Below are 17,340 nucleotides of genomic sequence, written 5' to 3'. Positions count from 1 at the left end.
CTTTAGTAATTCTGATCACTGAACAGAAAGAACAGAAAGAACCGGGGCGGGGTGCGGTGGGGAGGGATGTGCTAATTTTTAGAGCTCGGGCTCTGGAAACGTGGGGAAACAGCGCCACCTTATGGTAAGGGATGGAATCGAGAAGGAAAAAAGCGGACTGCCGACAAAGAAACTGCTACCTTTTTAAAGCATCAGCCGGCTCATCTCCCTCACAGGCGTATCCCGAGACCCGCCCCTGCCAGAAGCTCCGACCACTCTGTGCGCCCCGGGCAACGTGATTGACAGGGAAACAGTCCGGTCCGTTACACAAACTCGACACTCCGGAAACAGTGACCCGATCCTTCCGGGTCCGCTCTCTCCCAGCATCCTTTGCCTTCCGGCTGTGCTGAGTCTTGTCCGGCCAGTCCCGCCTTGGGCGCCCATTTCGAGCTCGAGTTTCCAGCTCGCCTTTCCGAGCTCAGATTTTTCCAGTAGTGGGTTCTTGGGCAGTGGCTATGGGGGCAGGAATGGCGCAGCTGGAGGGTTACTATTTCTCGGCCGCCTTGAGCTGTACCTTTTTAGTGTCTTGCCTCCTCTTCTCCGCCTTCAGCCGGGCGCTGCGAGAGCCCTACATGGACGAGATCTTCCACCTGCCGCAGGCGCAGCGCTACTGTGAGGGCCATTTCGCCCTCTCGCAGGTGGGGTCCCCAACCTGTCCCCGCCCCAGGACAGGCTAGAGAGGGCCCAGCGTCCCCAGCGCTGACTTCCCCTGTCCCTATCCTTAACTCACCCCGTTCCACCTTCCTAGCCTGGAAGCATGAACTGGGTAATCTTTTGTTCTTGTCTCTGAGATCTGTGAAATATTTGTTAAATGAGTGCATAAACGGCAGATCTGGCTCCTGGGAAGGAATGATCTGGGAGAATACTTAATGGGGAACTGAGTTACTGCTTCTTTTACTGATTATCCCACTCCGTCTTTCCCAGTCTCAGGATTAGCGACCTTGGGGTGTTGCTTGGAAATGTCAGAAAACTTCACTTTAACTCACCTGTCAAGCACCTTACTGTGTACTTTGGGAATGGAATAGGGTGAAATGGAGCGAGAGATCTTCAGCTACCAAAAAGTGACAATTTGCACTAATTCTATCCCTGGGTTTTTAAATATATATCTGACTCTACAAGAATATAGATATAAATACAAAAAATAAAGTAAACATATTATCTCTCCTCCTCTGGTGACATTGGGTACTGGTTAGAAATATAAAGTCTGTTGTCTGTTATTTACTAGTTTTTTGACCTTGAAAGTTTTCTGAGTTTCAGGTTACTCATCTGCAAAATGACAGTAATAATAGTGACTACTGTAAGTCATATTGCAATATTAAACACAGAGGGTCTAGTACGATTCCTGGTTTAGTACATGTTAGCTGTCTTTATGTAGCCTGTGGTACACTCTCTCTCTCAATACTTCTTTCTTTCTAAACTTATCAGAGTTACAACCAATTTTTCCATGATTTTTAAAACTGGAGCATTTGCAAATTAGCCACCAAAATCCAGGCTCTGAAGAGTAGTTCTTGGAAAATAAAAGTGGATTTTAAGTTGTTGTCCATTGATTGCTTGTTCCTTAACAATCACAAAGCAAGTGCAGGGGCAAAAATATAAGCAAAACTTTTCTTTAGAGGAGACATCTGCTCTGCTGAGAACTTAACTTTATTTAACCTTGTCATAGAATAACTTCTTAAAATTCTTGATGGTTAGTAAAGGTGAAACTTGAGCATCACATGTTTGTCTGTCCTGTCTGTATTACTGCTTGCTTTTGCTTCATTGTCTACTTTTCATTTTTAAGTGGGATCCCATGATTACTACATTACCTGGCTTATACCTGGTGTCAGTTGGAGTGGTCAAACCTGCCAGTTGGATCTTTGGATGGTCTGAACATGTAGTCTGCTCCATTGGGATGCTCAGATTTGTTAATCTTCTCTTCAGTGTTGGCAACTTCTATTTACTATATTTGCTTTTCCGCAAGGTACAACCCAGAAACAAGGTATGTTTCAAAATAATGTATTACAAGTTTATGTCTGTCAGGTCCACAATTATAATGAATCAGTTTTATGAGATTTGATGAAAAATGTCATATTAACAGTTAGTATTTGTGTATATTTTGTAAAGATGAATGCAAATCCTCCACCCCCATTTTAGAAAAAAATGTGTATTTAAATACTGGAATATCTCTCATTTATTTGTAAAATCTAAAGTAAACATTTGTTATTGAATCAAACCAGCTGAATAAATATTTACTGAATTTATTCCATGTGTTAGGCACTGGGACTATAGAGATAAATGAGGTAGTCATTTTCTTGCAGAATTTATATCTTTGTTAGGGGAAGAAGACTACCTGAGAAATTTTGATGTGACTTAAAAATACAGGCCCTGGAGGGGCCTGGATTACATGAGTTTGAATTCTATCCCTGTCACTTACTAGTATTGTTACCCTGGGCAGGTTATCCTTTAGTGGCTTCAAGTCTTCATTTATTAAGGAGGAATAATAATAGACTCTACCTCATAGAATTGTTAGGAAAGAATAAATGGAAAGTACTTAGCATAGTGCCTATAAGAAATATTAACTATAGTAATTATTTTTAAATTTGAGAGATGATTTCAATAGTATCAGTTATGAGAGGGAGGTGGACATAAGATGGTATGAGGATACAGAGAAGGAGCAGAGGAGCACTTAGGGTAGCCACTCTGGGAGGGAGGGGAGTGGGTGGTATTGTGTAAGGCTTCAAAGAGATGGCACCAGAGCTGAGTTTTGATGGACAAATAGGGCCCTAGGGTGGGGAATTAATCCTGACAGGAGAAACAGCATAAGCAAAAGTAGAAAGGCATTGAGCAACTGGGTGCAGGAAATTGCTGTTTGTAATTACAGGATTATAAAGTACAGGGATGTGAGGCTGGAGAAGTAGGTCATGAATGTCCTTATATATTATGGAGAGGACTTTGGACTTTATCTGGTATGTGATGGAGAGACCTTAATTTTTAATCAAGGGAATGGCATGGTCTGATTTGGTGATTTAGATTAAGTGGAGGCTATAATTCAAGAAGGTAAGAACATTTTCAAATTCTGAAATAGCATGTCGGAAAGGCCAAAAGAAGATGTGTAACTTTAGACTGGGCTCACTAGTTCCAGGAAAGTACTAAGACCATTGGGTACGGTAGTATAAATGCTATGTGCATATTTATACATTTTCCTTAGTGTAGAGCTTTGAAGGATATCCTTACAGAAAACTGGTGATGATGGCTAAGTGAGTGCTTATTGAAGGTGCTTATGAAGCTTATGAAGCTTATGAAGACATAAGCTCAGGGAAATGGAGCCACCTGCACTGTGTCGTGTAGATCTCAATATTCCCCATAGAGTTTAGTTCAATGTCTTGCACTCAATAAATCCTTGACTAATCATTGAGTAATTCAAAATGTTTTAAACCATAGAAGGTTTGGTACACACTAAAATGTATCATTTTGGTGACTTCTAAACTGGTAGCTATAACTAAAAAATATCAGCAAGTGTTCTTATAAATGTATATAATGTTTTTGCAAAGCCAGAAATAAGATTAATACTGAATAACTTCATTTAAATAATATTTGTATAGTAGTTTTTTAATCTCTTCATTAGCTCAGTGGAAATAGTATATTTAATGATGAAAATAATTTCAATTGTGTTTTTTTCTTTCTTTAAGGCTGCCTCAAGTATCCAGAGAATCTTGTCGACATTAACATTAGCAGTATTTCCCACACTTTATTTTTTTAACTTTCTTTATTATACAGAAGCAGGATCCATGTTTTTTACTCTTTTTGCATATTTGATGTGTCTTTATGGAAATCATAAAACTTCAGCATTGCTTGGATTTTGTGGCTTCATGTTTCGTCAAACAAATATCATCTGGGCTGTCTTCTGCGCAGGAAATATCATTGCACAAAAGTTAACTGAAGCTTGGAAAACTGAGCTACAAAAGAAGAAAGAAGAAAGACTTCCCTCTATTAAAGGACCATTTTCAGAATTCAGAAAAATTCTTCAATTTCTTTGGGCTTATTCCATGTCCTTTAAGAACTTGAATATGCTTTTCCTTTTGACTTGGCCCTACATCCTTCTGGTATTTCTGTTTTGTGTTTTTGTGGTGGTTAATGGTGGAATTGTTATTGGTGATCGGAGTAGTCATGAAGCCTGCCTTCATTTTCCTCAGCTATTCTACTTTTTCTCGTTTACTCTCTTTTTTTCCTTTCCTCACCTACTGTCTCCTAGCAAAGTTAAGACTTTTCTTTGCTTAGTTTGGAAACGTAAAATTCAGTTTTTTGTGATTACCTTAGTCTCTGTACTTTTAATTTGGAAATTCACTTATGTTCATAAATACTTGCTAGCAGACAATAGACATTATACATTCTATGTGTGGAAAAGAGTTTTTCAGAGGTATGAAATTGTGAAATATTTGTTGGTTCCAGTCTATATATTTGCTGGTTGGAGTATAGCTGACTCATTGAAATCAAAATCAATTTTCTGGAATTTAATGTTTTTCATATGCTTGTTCACTGTTACAGTTCCTCAGAAACTGCTAGAATTTCGTTACTTCGTTTTACCTTATGTTATTTATAGGCTTAACATACCTCTGCCAACCACATTCAGACTTCTTTGTGAACTGGCTTGCTATGCAATTGTTAATTCTCTAACTTTTTATATATTTCTGAACAAGACTTTTCAGTGGCCAAATAGTCAGGATACTCAAAGGTTTATGTGGTAATGTCAGGGATATTTTGAACTCCAAGAGTAGACTTAATAATTAGACTATTTCCACAATGAAAAACTGAATAGGTAAAAATTATGGAATTTCTTTTACGTAAAACAGGGATCCTCAGATCACATTAGATTTTTTATATATGTCTTAAACATATGTAACAAATCCAAGGAAGTTAAGTGGTAAAGAGCTGAGAAAGGTTTCTTCAAAAGCCTGAATAATGGGAAAATAAAATTGTTTACGATTATTTCATGATATCTTTCTGATATTGCTGGCCACTGAAAAAGCTTGGAAATGTGTATACAAGTTTAAGAAAACTGGGATGCTTCACTAGAACTAATTCTCTTCAAAAAGAAATAGCAAAGAATTGGAAAAATATTTACAAATAATCAGGTAATATTCTTGGTTGAAAAGTTGCTTTACATTTCAGTAAATATAATTAAATCATGTCAGAATAGACATAGTAAATTATAAATTAGAGGCTCATATATGCTTATTTGGGAATCAATTTGTTCTTTGTTTAAAATTTAGAAATGATGAAGCTCTTTCACTAATTCCTAATATGAAATTTATGATGGCCAAAGATAAATTGTGTTGATTATAATGCCTTTTACAGGGGTTTTCTTTCCGAAATGCATAATTATATTAGTTTCCTAGGCCTTCTACAACAAATGACTACAAATTTGGTAGCTTAAAAAATTTTTTCTCGTAGTTGTGGAGGCCAGAAATCTGAAATCAAAGTGTTGGTAGGGTTGGTTCCTCTGGAGGCTCTGCAGGGAGAATCTGGTCCATGCCTTTCTTCTAGCTTCTGGTGGTTGTCCACAATCCTTGGATTTTGTTGGCTGTGGACACATCACCCTAATCTCTGCCTCTGTCTTCACATGGCCTTCCCCTCTCTCTTCTTTATTTTATATGGACAATGTCATTGCATTTAAGGCCCACCCTAATCCTGGATCTCATCTGAAGATCCTTAATTATATCTGCAAAGATCCCTTTTCCAAGTAGGTTCACGTTCACAGGTTCTGAGTAGACATATCTTTTTGTGGGACATTTTTCAATCCACTAAAGTTATTAAAGGACATTTCTTTGAAAAAGAATTTTTATTATAGATCACCAAATTATAGTTGTATATATTTGTGGGGTACAAAGTGATGTTATGATCTTTGAATACAATGTGAAATGATGAAATCAAGGTAATCTATCACCTCAATATTTGATTTTTTTGTGATAAGAACATTTGAGATTTACTCTCAGTGATATTGAAATGTAAAGTGCTCAATTATTAGCTATATTCATTGTGTGCAATAGATCTCAAAAGTATTCCTCCTATCTAACTGAGGCTTTGTACCCCTTGGTTATCATCTCCCCATTCTTCCCACCCCTAGCCTCTGGTAACCACCATTCTACTCTCTGCTTTGAGTTTAATTGTTTTAGGTTCCACATATTAATGTAAGTGAGAACATGTGGTATTTGTCTTTCTGTGTTGGACTTATTTCACTTAGCATAATGTCTTTCAGGTTCATCCATACTGTTGCAAGTGACAGAATTGCCTCCATTTTTAAGGCTTAATAGTTTTCTATTGTGTATATATACCACGTTTTCTTTCTTTATTCATCCATTGATGGACACTTAGGGTTGATGCCGTAACTTGGCTATTGTGACTAGTCTGCAACGCACAGGGGCGTGCAGACCTCTCTTTGACATACAGATTTCAAATCTTTTGAGTAAATATCCAGAAGTGGGATTGCTGGATCAGGAGATAATATTTGCTGAGATCTTTTAAATAAAATTTTATTTTTACTGACAGGTTAAAAAACCTGACTTCTGAGGTAATATAATTATACAACTAATGGGTAACTGGTGTTCTATTCCATTATCCAAAGAAAGGTAGAATTGAAAGAAAGTTGAGAAATCATTTGACCTTATTTTGTAGATTTGGGAACAAGTTCTAGAGTAGAGTTTTTTGTGTTTTTTGATTCTGTGTTTACTATTTTGAGTATATCCATTGAGTTGTTATTCCATTATAGGAAAGTATTATTTGGGCATGTTAATGTCGACATGTACACGAACAACTGTGAATAGAACTCATCTTTTAACCTAATTTTATGTTTCTAAACATTTAAAAATAGCTGTAAGTGTGAACAAATTACTTTCCCCTGAATATTGGATTATGCTTTCTCTGGGTTTTAAATGAGTGAGTTTGCAAAGTATTCTGCTTTTGCAAATATAAAATTGTGTGCAGTTGAAAATTACAAGTATAGTTTTGAGTAACAAGTACAGAGCATTCTTTTGTTGTACTCCATTCAGTACTTAGAATGTAGATTGACATTAGTTATAACAATGATTATAAGACAAATGTGTTTTACCCAGACTTTTTTTATTAATTAGAAGGGAAAGCACACTTAAAGAAATTATGCTTTCACCATGAATTGACTATGAACTAAATCCAGGAAGTCAAAATTGAAAAAAAAATGTGTAACTTAGGAAAAATAACTTTCTTGTCTGATACTACTAATGCAAGACTTTTGTGTTTAGGAATATTTCTGAGAGGAAAAGCTTTCCACTCTGATCTAGTCTGGCAAAAATGAGGAATACATTCCACCCCATAATTGAAGAAGACGGCTTTTTGGAGAGATCACTGTTCCAGTTCATTTTTAAATGTTGAGTCCCTGCTGTTGTAAGAGATGTTTTGGAGAAAATCCACATTCAGAGAGAAACAGGTTAATATTCCACATATTCCATAAAGTATGTAAAACACAGTACTTGGCATTTTAAGAAGAGAATGCTATGAGTTAAAAGGTGCTGTTTTTCACTATTTATTACTTAAAAATAGGAGTGCTTATCAGTAACTATTGAGTTTAAGATAAATGTCTTGGTTAATTTTTTTTAGGCAGTTCGAAGATCGTCATTTGCTGATGAATTTTCCAAGATATGTAACAGATAAAATGATTATGTAAGAGATCACAAACTCAGCACAACAAATCATTTTGCCTTTAGTGTTCCAGATACTATAACAAACATCCTCGTGAAATCATTCACTTGAAACAACTGACTAAGCCAGTCATTCCTAGGTCTTTAGATCCTTACTTATAAAAACATTCTCTTTGTGTTTTGAACTTTTTTTCAAGAGTTGTCAAGTAGATATTTTTATCATGAATTTTAGCAAATTAAACAACTGAATTTCTTGATTAAAAGATGGTTATGAAAAAAATATATTGCCCTGTAGAGAACCTGTGGAGACTTGCAGTTATTGTTACTAAAGTCTGTGAGTAGGATTATTGTGGAGAGTATCATAAAAAGATTTAGTCCATAAATTGTTTTAGGTTCGTGAATAAATCATTTTGAGCTGATTCTGTCTTACATGAAATTCTATAGTTATAGAACATTATCTTTAGGTAGCATTAGTATGATTCCAGTGTTCTGTATGTTTCCTCTATGTTTCCTTTTAGTGAATAGCCAGAAATCTTTTGACCTGCATCTGACTATATATTTAAATGGTTTGGAAATACAGTGTTCCTGAGTTTAAACACAACATGTCATTTTGGCAAGAGAAATTATTTTAGCTGTCTGGCCTTTTCTTTCTCGTCTTAGAGTTATTTCTGGAATGTGCTTAGCCTATCATAAAATAGCTTAATAGAAATAGCTTAATATAATTTATATCCAATAAATAAATAGCTTAATGTAATATATTTCCAGTTTCAACTTAACTGACACTTGGCTTGACATTATTTTCTTTATCACTGTTGGAAGAGAAGAGAGTAGAAGAGATACACAATTTGTATTTACACCCCCTAAATAGTAGACTGTCATTTGGACCCACTTTCAAGTAAAATATATGTTCACGTAAATAAATAAATTCATGTTTGTTAGGTTAGACAGAAATTATTATCTTTGCAGCAATTAGAATTTCTTTAAAAAGTGAAATAAGTGTGATGTAAATATGAAAAAGTTTTTTCTAATGGAAATTTAAATATGACTTTGGAACCATGGACTTTTTAGAAAAAGCATTTAATGGGGGGGTTAGGATTTTTGTATTTGTTCGTGGCTCTGGAATCAGTAAGGCAAGTGGTTTAGTCTTTGGTCCTCATTTCAAATGAGAATAGTATTTGTCCTAACTCTAGTCAGTGTCTGGCATGGGTCTAGCCTTATTTCAGAAAGGACTCATTCTCTGCTGTCTGTTCATAAAGTTTATAAATGTGTCATGTGGTAAATATTGAATAAACATACACCAAATGAAGTTCTTAGTATAGAGTGAAGTGAATATCTGAGAAAAATATATTATGTAACCGTAGCTGATTTTAGTAATTATAAGAAGAGTCATCTTAACCCTTTTTTCCATCTAATTTCCTGACCTGGCATTAAAAAGTTTTATTTGCTTTAGCATTTAATGCTTATAGATGTATTTATTTGTAAATATGTTATATGTTGTTTTTATAATAGGTTATGATTTTAAAATTGTTGTCGTTTATTTAAGTAATTTTCAACCATTAAATTATAATAACAGTAGAACGCCTAGTGGTTATAAGACTTTAAAGGGAAAAGAAATTTCAGCCAGTTACAAATATTTTGTATTGCTTTATTTGGGCTACATTTTACCACTCTAGAAATAACTTAGTTATCTTTTACTGAGAATTCTTTTTTATGTGTTCAAATGTTGGTGACAAACATTTCCAATATACTAAAACTTGTTGAGAAAATTATAATAAAAATTGATGATATATTTTTTAACACATATCCAAAAATTCTTTAAGATTTGAAAATTATTTCTACGGTAAGAAATTTTATCACAGAGAAATAATCCAATAATATCTCTATATTGTGCTTTTTAAAAAAATGAGCTTTTGATGAATTTAGTGTTAATTTAACTTTAGCTCAGTCTATCACCATCAGACTAAAAGAAGATATGACATTTTTCCAACAAGAAAAGTTAACGTTGTATTGATTTTTCACTCTCAAACTTGATCAGTTTAGTTTATTTGAACCATACATGTATGTGAAGAAGGGGAGGAAAAGTAATAATAATAGTCGTTTCTATTATTTATTGAATGCCTATAATGTTTCAGGTATCATACTGGCTGGTTTACAAATACTGTCTCATTTGATCCTACTTGTATTCCTATGAGGTAGTTGCTGATTTCTAGTTGACTGCTGGAGAAACTAATAGTCAAGCAGATGAGGTGACTTGTCCAGTCTACACTGTCACTGAGTGAAAATAAATAGGTCTGATTCCCAAGCCTGTGAATTTTTGACTATCATACTCTGCCTCATTGTGAAAGTTTTTTATGAAAAGAAGTGGAATATGGAGAAAGGTGATAGTTTATACTAGCCAAACCATTCATCACTGCATTGGATGTAGTCATTTTTTAAAATTCTAGAAACTATTTGAAGGAGCATAACAACATGATTAGTGCTTACAATGTTGTTGCAAGGTAAATGGCTAAAAGAATATGGGTTGTTTAACTTGGAAAAGTGTAGATTCCGTAGCTCTCCTGAAGAATCATTAGTTGAGAGTAAGATTGGACATATCCTATATGGCCTGAAGGTTAAATCAGGATCAACAGTTAAATTTTAACTCATGAAAAACATACATTTTCTAATTGTTTAGTTTCTGTAGGGGAACAGACTCAGAAAAAAGTAAGTTTCCCGTTCATTAGATGTAAGATTTCTATTTGTCAGAAATGCTTCAGAAGAGATTCATATAGCAAGTAGACAGAATAAAATGTCTCTTAAACATGTCTGACAACCCTGTGATTTTAAATACGTGAGTTTGTTACAGCCAATATTTTTTATAATACATTAATTGGTAAGACATGGTCAGGTATTTCTGGTGACTTCTGTATTGTCTTTGATATTTTAAATTTCTGAACAAAAACTGTACTTTTAACTGTTAGCCTGTTTTAGAAAAAAAATTTGAGAATTTGAGATACACAAGTTATCAAGAGGTATTTTAACTATAATGTTTGGTAGTATTGGTAATATAGTATTTAATTTATTTTCTATTTTTTTATCGTTCTCATATTAGTGGGAAAAAAATGTGCTTCTATTTGAAAAGGTTTTTCCCCCTAGTGATAAATAAGGGTGAACATTATAAAAATTTTTAATGTAATGTCCACTAGGTGGAGATATTGTGCTCCATTTCCAGGCGTTCTTGTCATTCAACTTTATTAGTCTGAATTAAACATTTTTATAATTTTGTATTGTTTTGAACCACAAAAATGTGTAGTCATTTATAATCTGTTTACTATAATGTTATTCATTATAATAACATTCTGAAAATATTTCCAGAATTGTATGAAACTAAGATAATTGTAAAAACTCACTTTTGTGTTTTGTAATATCATATAGTAGCTGATTTAACCTAATATATCTTCCAATATGACATTGTTTACTTCATATGGCATAGTCAGGATCTTTTCCCACAAACAATGAATGATGATTACAGATTTGCAAACTTATATAACATTGTATCAGCCACTGTTTTAAGTGCTTGACCCACATTATCTCACTTAATTCTCATAACAACTCTGGGATCAGTACTGTTACTAATCTTACTGTACACATGAGAAACTTAGTATAAGAGATTTAGTGTAGAGAATTTGCAAAATAACTGGCTGAGCTGAGATTCATACCTAGGCAGCCTGACTCCAGAATCCATGTTCTTAACTCTCGATTTGAGGAAGAAGGGCGCAAAGTCTACCTTCAAATTTGTGGCATTTTAGAAAGAAAAGTTGTCATAGAGAATGTGATTATACTTCCTATTTGTATAGGTCAGAAAAATGAGGTCCACACTAATTTTGGCTCTTCCAGAGACAGATAGTCTTCCATCTGCCATTTCTGATTTTATCACCGTGCATCCAATTGATATGCATGTATACATATGAATTTAAGGGAGAAAAAGACAAAACAACTCAGGACTGGAGTCTTCAGCCGTATTAATTTATATTGAAATAAAGACTTTCTTTTTTAAAATTAGAATGACTCCAGCTACCAAATGGAGGTGTTTGAACTCCAAATGGAGTTGTTTGAAAATTAATATTTGGTTTCTCAAAAGAGACTCCCGTTTGGAAGCAAATGTCAGTTAACCATGACATACTTTGGATTTGTAAAAAATTCTGTCTGGAATAACTTAATCTTTCATTTTTAAAAATGTATGAATATATGTTTTACATGCTTATAAGTTTTATCTTTTGTTAGATACTGTTCTCTAAAATGGAAATGTGTATTTGACTGCTAAAATTATATTAAGTTCATGTCATTTAAAACTGCTTTTTCAGTAAACCTATTCTTTATAAGAATAAAAGGCAGATTTTTTCCTTTGTAAAGAGTTTGTTCATATATCATGTTTTTATTTTGTTTGTAAATAAATTCATGTTTGATAGTGTTTATAATTTATTGAGTCTGTTTAATACATTCTCTTATTCTAAACTGAATGCCAGCAGCTTTTTCTGTCCCTCACACTGTACTACTGGCCATTTTCTCCCATCTACCACTCACCTAATCCTAGTTAGTCTTCTTGAAATAATAGAACTGAAGATTTTTAAGAACCTGTGATGAGTGCCCATCTCTAGCCTGGGTGTGTATATAATCTTCCCATATTTTCATAATAATACAAGGTGGTTAAATTACCAGCTGATCACCTTGAACTTGAGGAGGCTGGGGTTTCTTTGTTAGGCTAAATCTGGAGAAAGTGCAGAGTACTTACCAAGCACATCAAATTTAGCAAGACTAAAACCTCAAACTCTGGTTCTTGTGGTGAAGAGAAGAAAGTGATATCTGCTTTGTGTTTTCAGACTTCCAGCCCTTACTTCCCAAGGGACTTCTTGGAGTTTCCTTTGCTCTTATGTAGCTCAGAGGTCAGCCAAGGACTTATACACAGATTTTGGGATTCCTCTTTTTCTGTGACTCCCTCTTTTCTGGGATTCCCCCTCTTAATTTATAGCCACTCTGGCAGTCCTAAATTCCCTCCTCTCCTCAAACCAGTCATACTGCAGCTTTCTGACTAGGGTGTGCCCTCTGGGGAAAAGTTATATAAACATGGATCTCACCCAGTGAGACCTTTCAAGTGAGCCCATCCAGTTACTCCCTCCTTTTGTTTGCTCATCAGTTCTTTCAGATAGATTTTTTTCTTTTTTAAATTAGTCAATCTACAGGAGAGTAAATATGATAAAAGTTCCTCTGCCATTACCTGCCTGGGAACCTTGTCTTAATTATAATAGACATGTACTATGTGTAGTCTTTCTTTTTATAGATGAGGAAATTAGGGTTGTTACTTTTGCTTTGAAAGACTGAAAGGGTGAGTTCCTGAAAATAGTTTAGATGGGAACAGTTAAGTGTTTGGAAAATGAACTTCTAATATTATATTTTAATATGCTGCATCATAATATTTGTAATTAAATCCAATGACCATTTTAGGGCACCTCGTTTGAAAAAAAAATGGCATCACAAAACACAGTGTCCTGCCCGAGACAAGAGGAACTCACCTTCCAGTTGGGGGCTAACTGATGCAGAGGATAATATGATTATCACTGAGAAGGAATATAAGAGCTAGGGTGTCTACATGGAAATAGAAGTCACATCTGGCTGAAGGGACAAAGAAATAGTTCATGAGAAAACTGGCATTTGAGAGTATACTTACAGAGCTCTGTGGAGAAACTTCAGACAGCACTCCAAGCAGAATAAAGGGGCACAAACAGAAATTGAACAGTAAAGCTACCATGTGCTTGAGAAGCAAGTGGTGACAGTGGCCAACATTTATGGAGTGCTTGCTATGTGACGGGCACTAATCTAAGTGTTGAACGTGGATTAATTTATTTAAGCCTCATAACTCCATGAGGGAAATACTATTATATTATGGTCCCTATTTTATTAATAAGGAAAGTTAAGGCACAGGGAATTGAAAAAGTTTGCAAGCTTAGGAAATGTGGCTCTAGAACCTACCCTCTTAACCATGGCATTATAACGACTCCTGGTATAATCTGATGGCCTATGTTTCAGAGGAGCTGAGGTTACTTTTAGATAGAAAGTAAGAACAATGTTCTGCTACATAAAATGAGGACCAAGGAAAGCACAGATCCACACAAAGACCCTACGGTAAGTGGGGTGTGAAGAAAAATCATTATTATTTGAGAGAGTATAGCCAGGTTTCAGTTAAAACCAGAAGATGAAGTAAATGACTCTTGTGACACAGTCCCTCCACCGCCTCTTAAATCCTGAGGTAAGTGGTGCAGGAACCAGAGAGAAGTGTCCTCTCAACCAGGAACAGGAAGAGTTTCAGGAGTCTCGCTAAAACATTTGACTTGAATGGTTTGGAAGCCAAGAGACGAGATGTGGTCTTCTCAGAAGAAATGTTTCATGAGATGTAACAGGTACCATCTCAGTCTTTCTCAGTAAGTACTGTTGTAATTTTATAGTTTCCTTGACAACCTATCACCCTAAAGATCTGATGAAGGAATCAAATTTAGATGAAGAATCCAAACCTGATTTGGAATCTGAATTCTAAATGATCTATTAGGTATATATATACTATATACATTGGGTCTTTTGGCTCCAGGGTGTAAGCAGGCCCTGGGCTGGGAAAAGCCGTGGGAGAGGAAGAAGACCTCCCTATCTAAATCAATAATTTTTAATTAGCCTCACCTAAAAATCTGTCTTGGTCATAAGATTTTGTTCCTCTTGGAAATGCAGGGAAAAGTAACATATTCAAGCTAATCAGTCATTATTATTTTAATATCATATTATTAATATTTATGTGTGTTCTTTCCAACCCCCCAATTATATCCCTTACACCCCACGCTGCCTGCCTACATACAAGCACAAGTATTTTAGGAGTACGGCTAGGAAAAGAAGGAAGAACTTAAGTAGGAAGACTGAAGACAGAGAAGGGACCAACCAAAAAGGGAGGAAAAAAAAAGAGGAAATATTTCTTCATATATCGATGATTCTAATAACCCTTTCTCCATTAAAATAATATCTTATTCAGGAGGCATGCATACAGAACACTGAGCGTACAGTAGGTTCTGGGTTGAAAGACCATGCTGATTTCTTTACTTGTATTATAAAAATTGAATGATGTTAATTCTTTAGTTGGGCTAACTGTGATGGGCAACTTTCAACTCCTTTTTGCTGGTTTTGTTTTCAAAGTGCATTATGCTAAATTTCACTGAAGGTGGCAGTCTTGGACATCTTTTCCAGTTAGTCTAACAGGAACTTTGTACTATTTTATTTACCTTCATAATGTCACAGATGTTAATGATTTTTTCATTGCTTTTTGAAAGGCATTCTTTGAACATGGTTTAGCTTTAAGCGAATATATTTGCTTATTTTTGTCACTGAGCAATTTGAAAATGTGATCCATGGAAGCTTGAATCAGATAATCATAGCTGCGTTCTATTCCCCATAATTAGGAGTATGTAGAAACCTTTATATTTTTTCTTTTCCTTTCCAATTGAAATACCAGTCAAACCTGAAATTTATAAATAGTTTTAATAAACACAGAATTTATGTATTTAGAGTCACAAAATTGTTCCAAATAGCTCTGTTGATAGAAAATTCTTGTTTCCCTTGTATCTTGCCACTAGAAAATCAGCCATTCTTTAACAGCTGTGCTACAGAGCAAGTTACTTGCTAAGGAAAGAAAGCAAAGTAATTGTATTTGTAATGTTATTAGAGTGACAAAGAAGGTGATTTTTTAAAATAGTCATGCATTTTAGCTGAAATGAATGCAATTTAGAGGTTTCTGCAAGTCTCCAAATGGTTTTGAGTTATAGATTACATGATTTGCCATCTAGCTTTGATATATTTGTATTCTGTATAGCTAGAAAGTTGATAGACTATGGGTCTTTTCTGTTTTATAATATTTGGTATTATAGTGGATCTTCCCTTGTGTTAATTTTTCCTCTTTTTTTTTAATATATGAAAAAGTTTGTGAAATTTTATCTGTGAAAAGTCTCCAGTGAGATTTTCTTAGTCTCAAAAGATAAATAATTCAGTTTGGAAGATCATTAAGTTTGTTAGCATGTAATCTATGAATCTCTAGATATACTCTGCTATTTTCTTAATAAATTCTCAGTTAAATATTTATTGTTAAAATGTAAGAGATTGGTTTAATTTTACTTTCTTCCAAATCCAGTCTTCCTCTATCAGGAGCAAATTCTTATCAAACTGAAATAATGGTAGAGTTTTCTGAAGAAAACTCGCTTATTATGAGAAATAATTAGCAAACATCTAAGAAGAAAATTCTGATCAAATTGGGCCTTCATATTTCTTAAGGGTTTGTTAACTTGGGATTAATATTTGATAAGGATGAATTAACTATGATCAAACTTAGCCTTAAAAATGTTCTAATTTATAACTCCACTTTGTAATTATTGAAATAACTTCCCTCTAATAAATAAGGGAGAAAGGGATTGAATAAAAATAAACCAACTTTATACTATACACTAAATTCTGATAGACTGTCTTTTGTCTAAGTTATAAGACACCTGTAAAATATAGCTGGAGTCAAAAGACCTGGATTCAAGTCATAGCTGTGCCATTAAAATATTATGTGAACCTAGACAAGAGAACCCACCAAGTCCAAATGAGAAAAGAAAATACCTACGAAAATTATTTTATAGCTGTAATCACACACAATGAAAGGGTTGTGTACCGCTTATTAAATGTGATTCAGACCATGCACCAAATGCTTTTATTAACTTGTATCATAATTTTTATATGATGTTAAATAGTATTGGATAATTGAATCATTGTTTGCCATCAGCAGGAGTGCTTTAAAATAGTTTTCTACATTATTTAAAATGGAATTTCCTTTTTTAACTTGAAAAGACATGGATTTTGGTCACTTTTTTGTATACTTGCTGATTATTACAGTTAATGGGCATGTTGTCTTTCAAATATAGTGATGTTTCAATTTGATGTTCTTAAATAAATATTACATATGGTACATTATATAGAATTGCATTAGTTGGGCTTTTAAATGATGCAAGGAAGAGATAAGGGGAGTCATTGGCAATAGACAAAGCAACATGAGATAGGAGAAGATATTGTATTCTTATCTATATAGTCTCTTATTGTGGGCCCCGGTGCTTATAGAACTGGAATGTATAGCAAAACCGCATGGAGAAGTGAGACTTGGGATAGAACCTGAGTTCAAAATATTCACCTTCTTTTTGGTCTTCTATCTCTTTCCCACACTCAAACCCACGGAAATTCTCGCTGGATCACTCCTGCTCCCACTCACAACACACACAATAGGCAGGCCTTCATTCTGAGCCCTGCTAGGACTCAGTCAATATAACCCATAAATATTTTCCTTTAATTCAAATGCCAATTGCTGCTTCAATCAGGTGTAGCGAACATAGTGAAGAATGTAAGTCACATATTGCTTCAACTTTATTAAGAAACAATCCTTTTATAGTTGCTCTCATAAGAAAGATCTATGAACAGGAACAACATTCATGGGCATATCCAATATAGGAATATGCCATTTTTTTATAACAACCAGAAACATTTTAATGTATTAATAATAAATATATATATGTATGTGTGGCTTTATTTTGCCAATTTTCTTATTGCTCCCATAAAA

General features: G+C 34.5%; 1 protein-coding gene and 1 long non-coding RNA gene across 2 annotated transcripts; both read left to right on the top strand.

The window, feature by feature from the left end:
- Nucleotides 1-364: 364 nt before the first annotated feature.
- Nucleotides 365-5,017, top strand: LOC123639860 (dol-P-Glc:Glc(2)Man(9)GlcNAc(2)-PP-Dol alpha-1,2-glucosyltransferase). Its single transcript, XM_045554032.1, has 3 exons — nt 365-677; nt 1,820-2,017; nt 3,708-5,017. Exons 1-3 carry the CDS (start codon nt 495-497, stop codon nt 4,761-4,763), a joined length of 1,437 nt encoding a protein of 478 aa, XP_045409988.1. The 5' UTR covers nt 365-494; the 3' UTR covers nt 4,764-5,017.
- Nucleotides 5,018-5,277: 260 nt separating this feature from the next.
- LOC123639859 lies at nt 5,278-8,107 on the top strand. The gene is made up of 2 exons (XR_006735821.1): nt 5,278-7,477; nt 7,648-8,107. It is a non-coding gene; the product is annotated as an uncharacterized LOC123639859 (long non-coding RNA).
- Nucleotides 8,108-17,340: the final 9,233 nt, after the last annotated feature.

The sequence above is a fragment of the Lemur catta genome, chromosome 6 (genome assembly GCF_020740605.2).
Source record: "Lemur catta isolate mLemCat1 chromosome 6, mLemCat1.pri, whole genome shotgun sequence".
Taxonomy (NCBI): domain Eukaryota; kingdom Metazoa; phylum Chordata; class Mammalia; order Primates; family Lemuridae; genus Lemur; species Lemur catta.
This window is presented reverse-complemented; position numbering and strand designations above follow the sequence as displayed.

Excerpts from the sequence above, each read along its gene's own strand:
- LOC123639860 (XM_045554032.1), top strand. The coding sequence starts at position 495 with ATGGGGGCAGGAATGGCGCAGCTGGAGGGTTACTATTTCTCGGCCGCC. Across the intron at positions 678-1,819 it reads GCCATTTCGCCCTCTCGCAG|TGGGATCCCATGATTACTAC; the intron begins GTGGGGTCCCCA and ends TTCATTTTTAAG. Across the intron at positions 2,018-3,707 it reads AGGTACAACCCAGAAACAAG|GCTGCCTCAAGTATCCAGAG; the intron begins GTATGTTTCAAA and ends TCTTTCTTTAAG.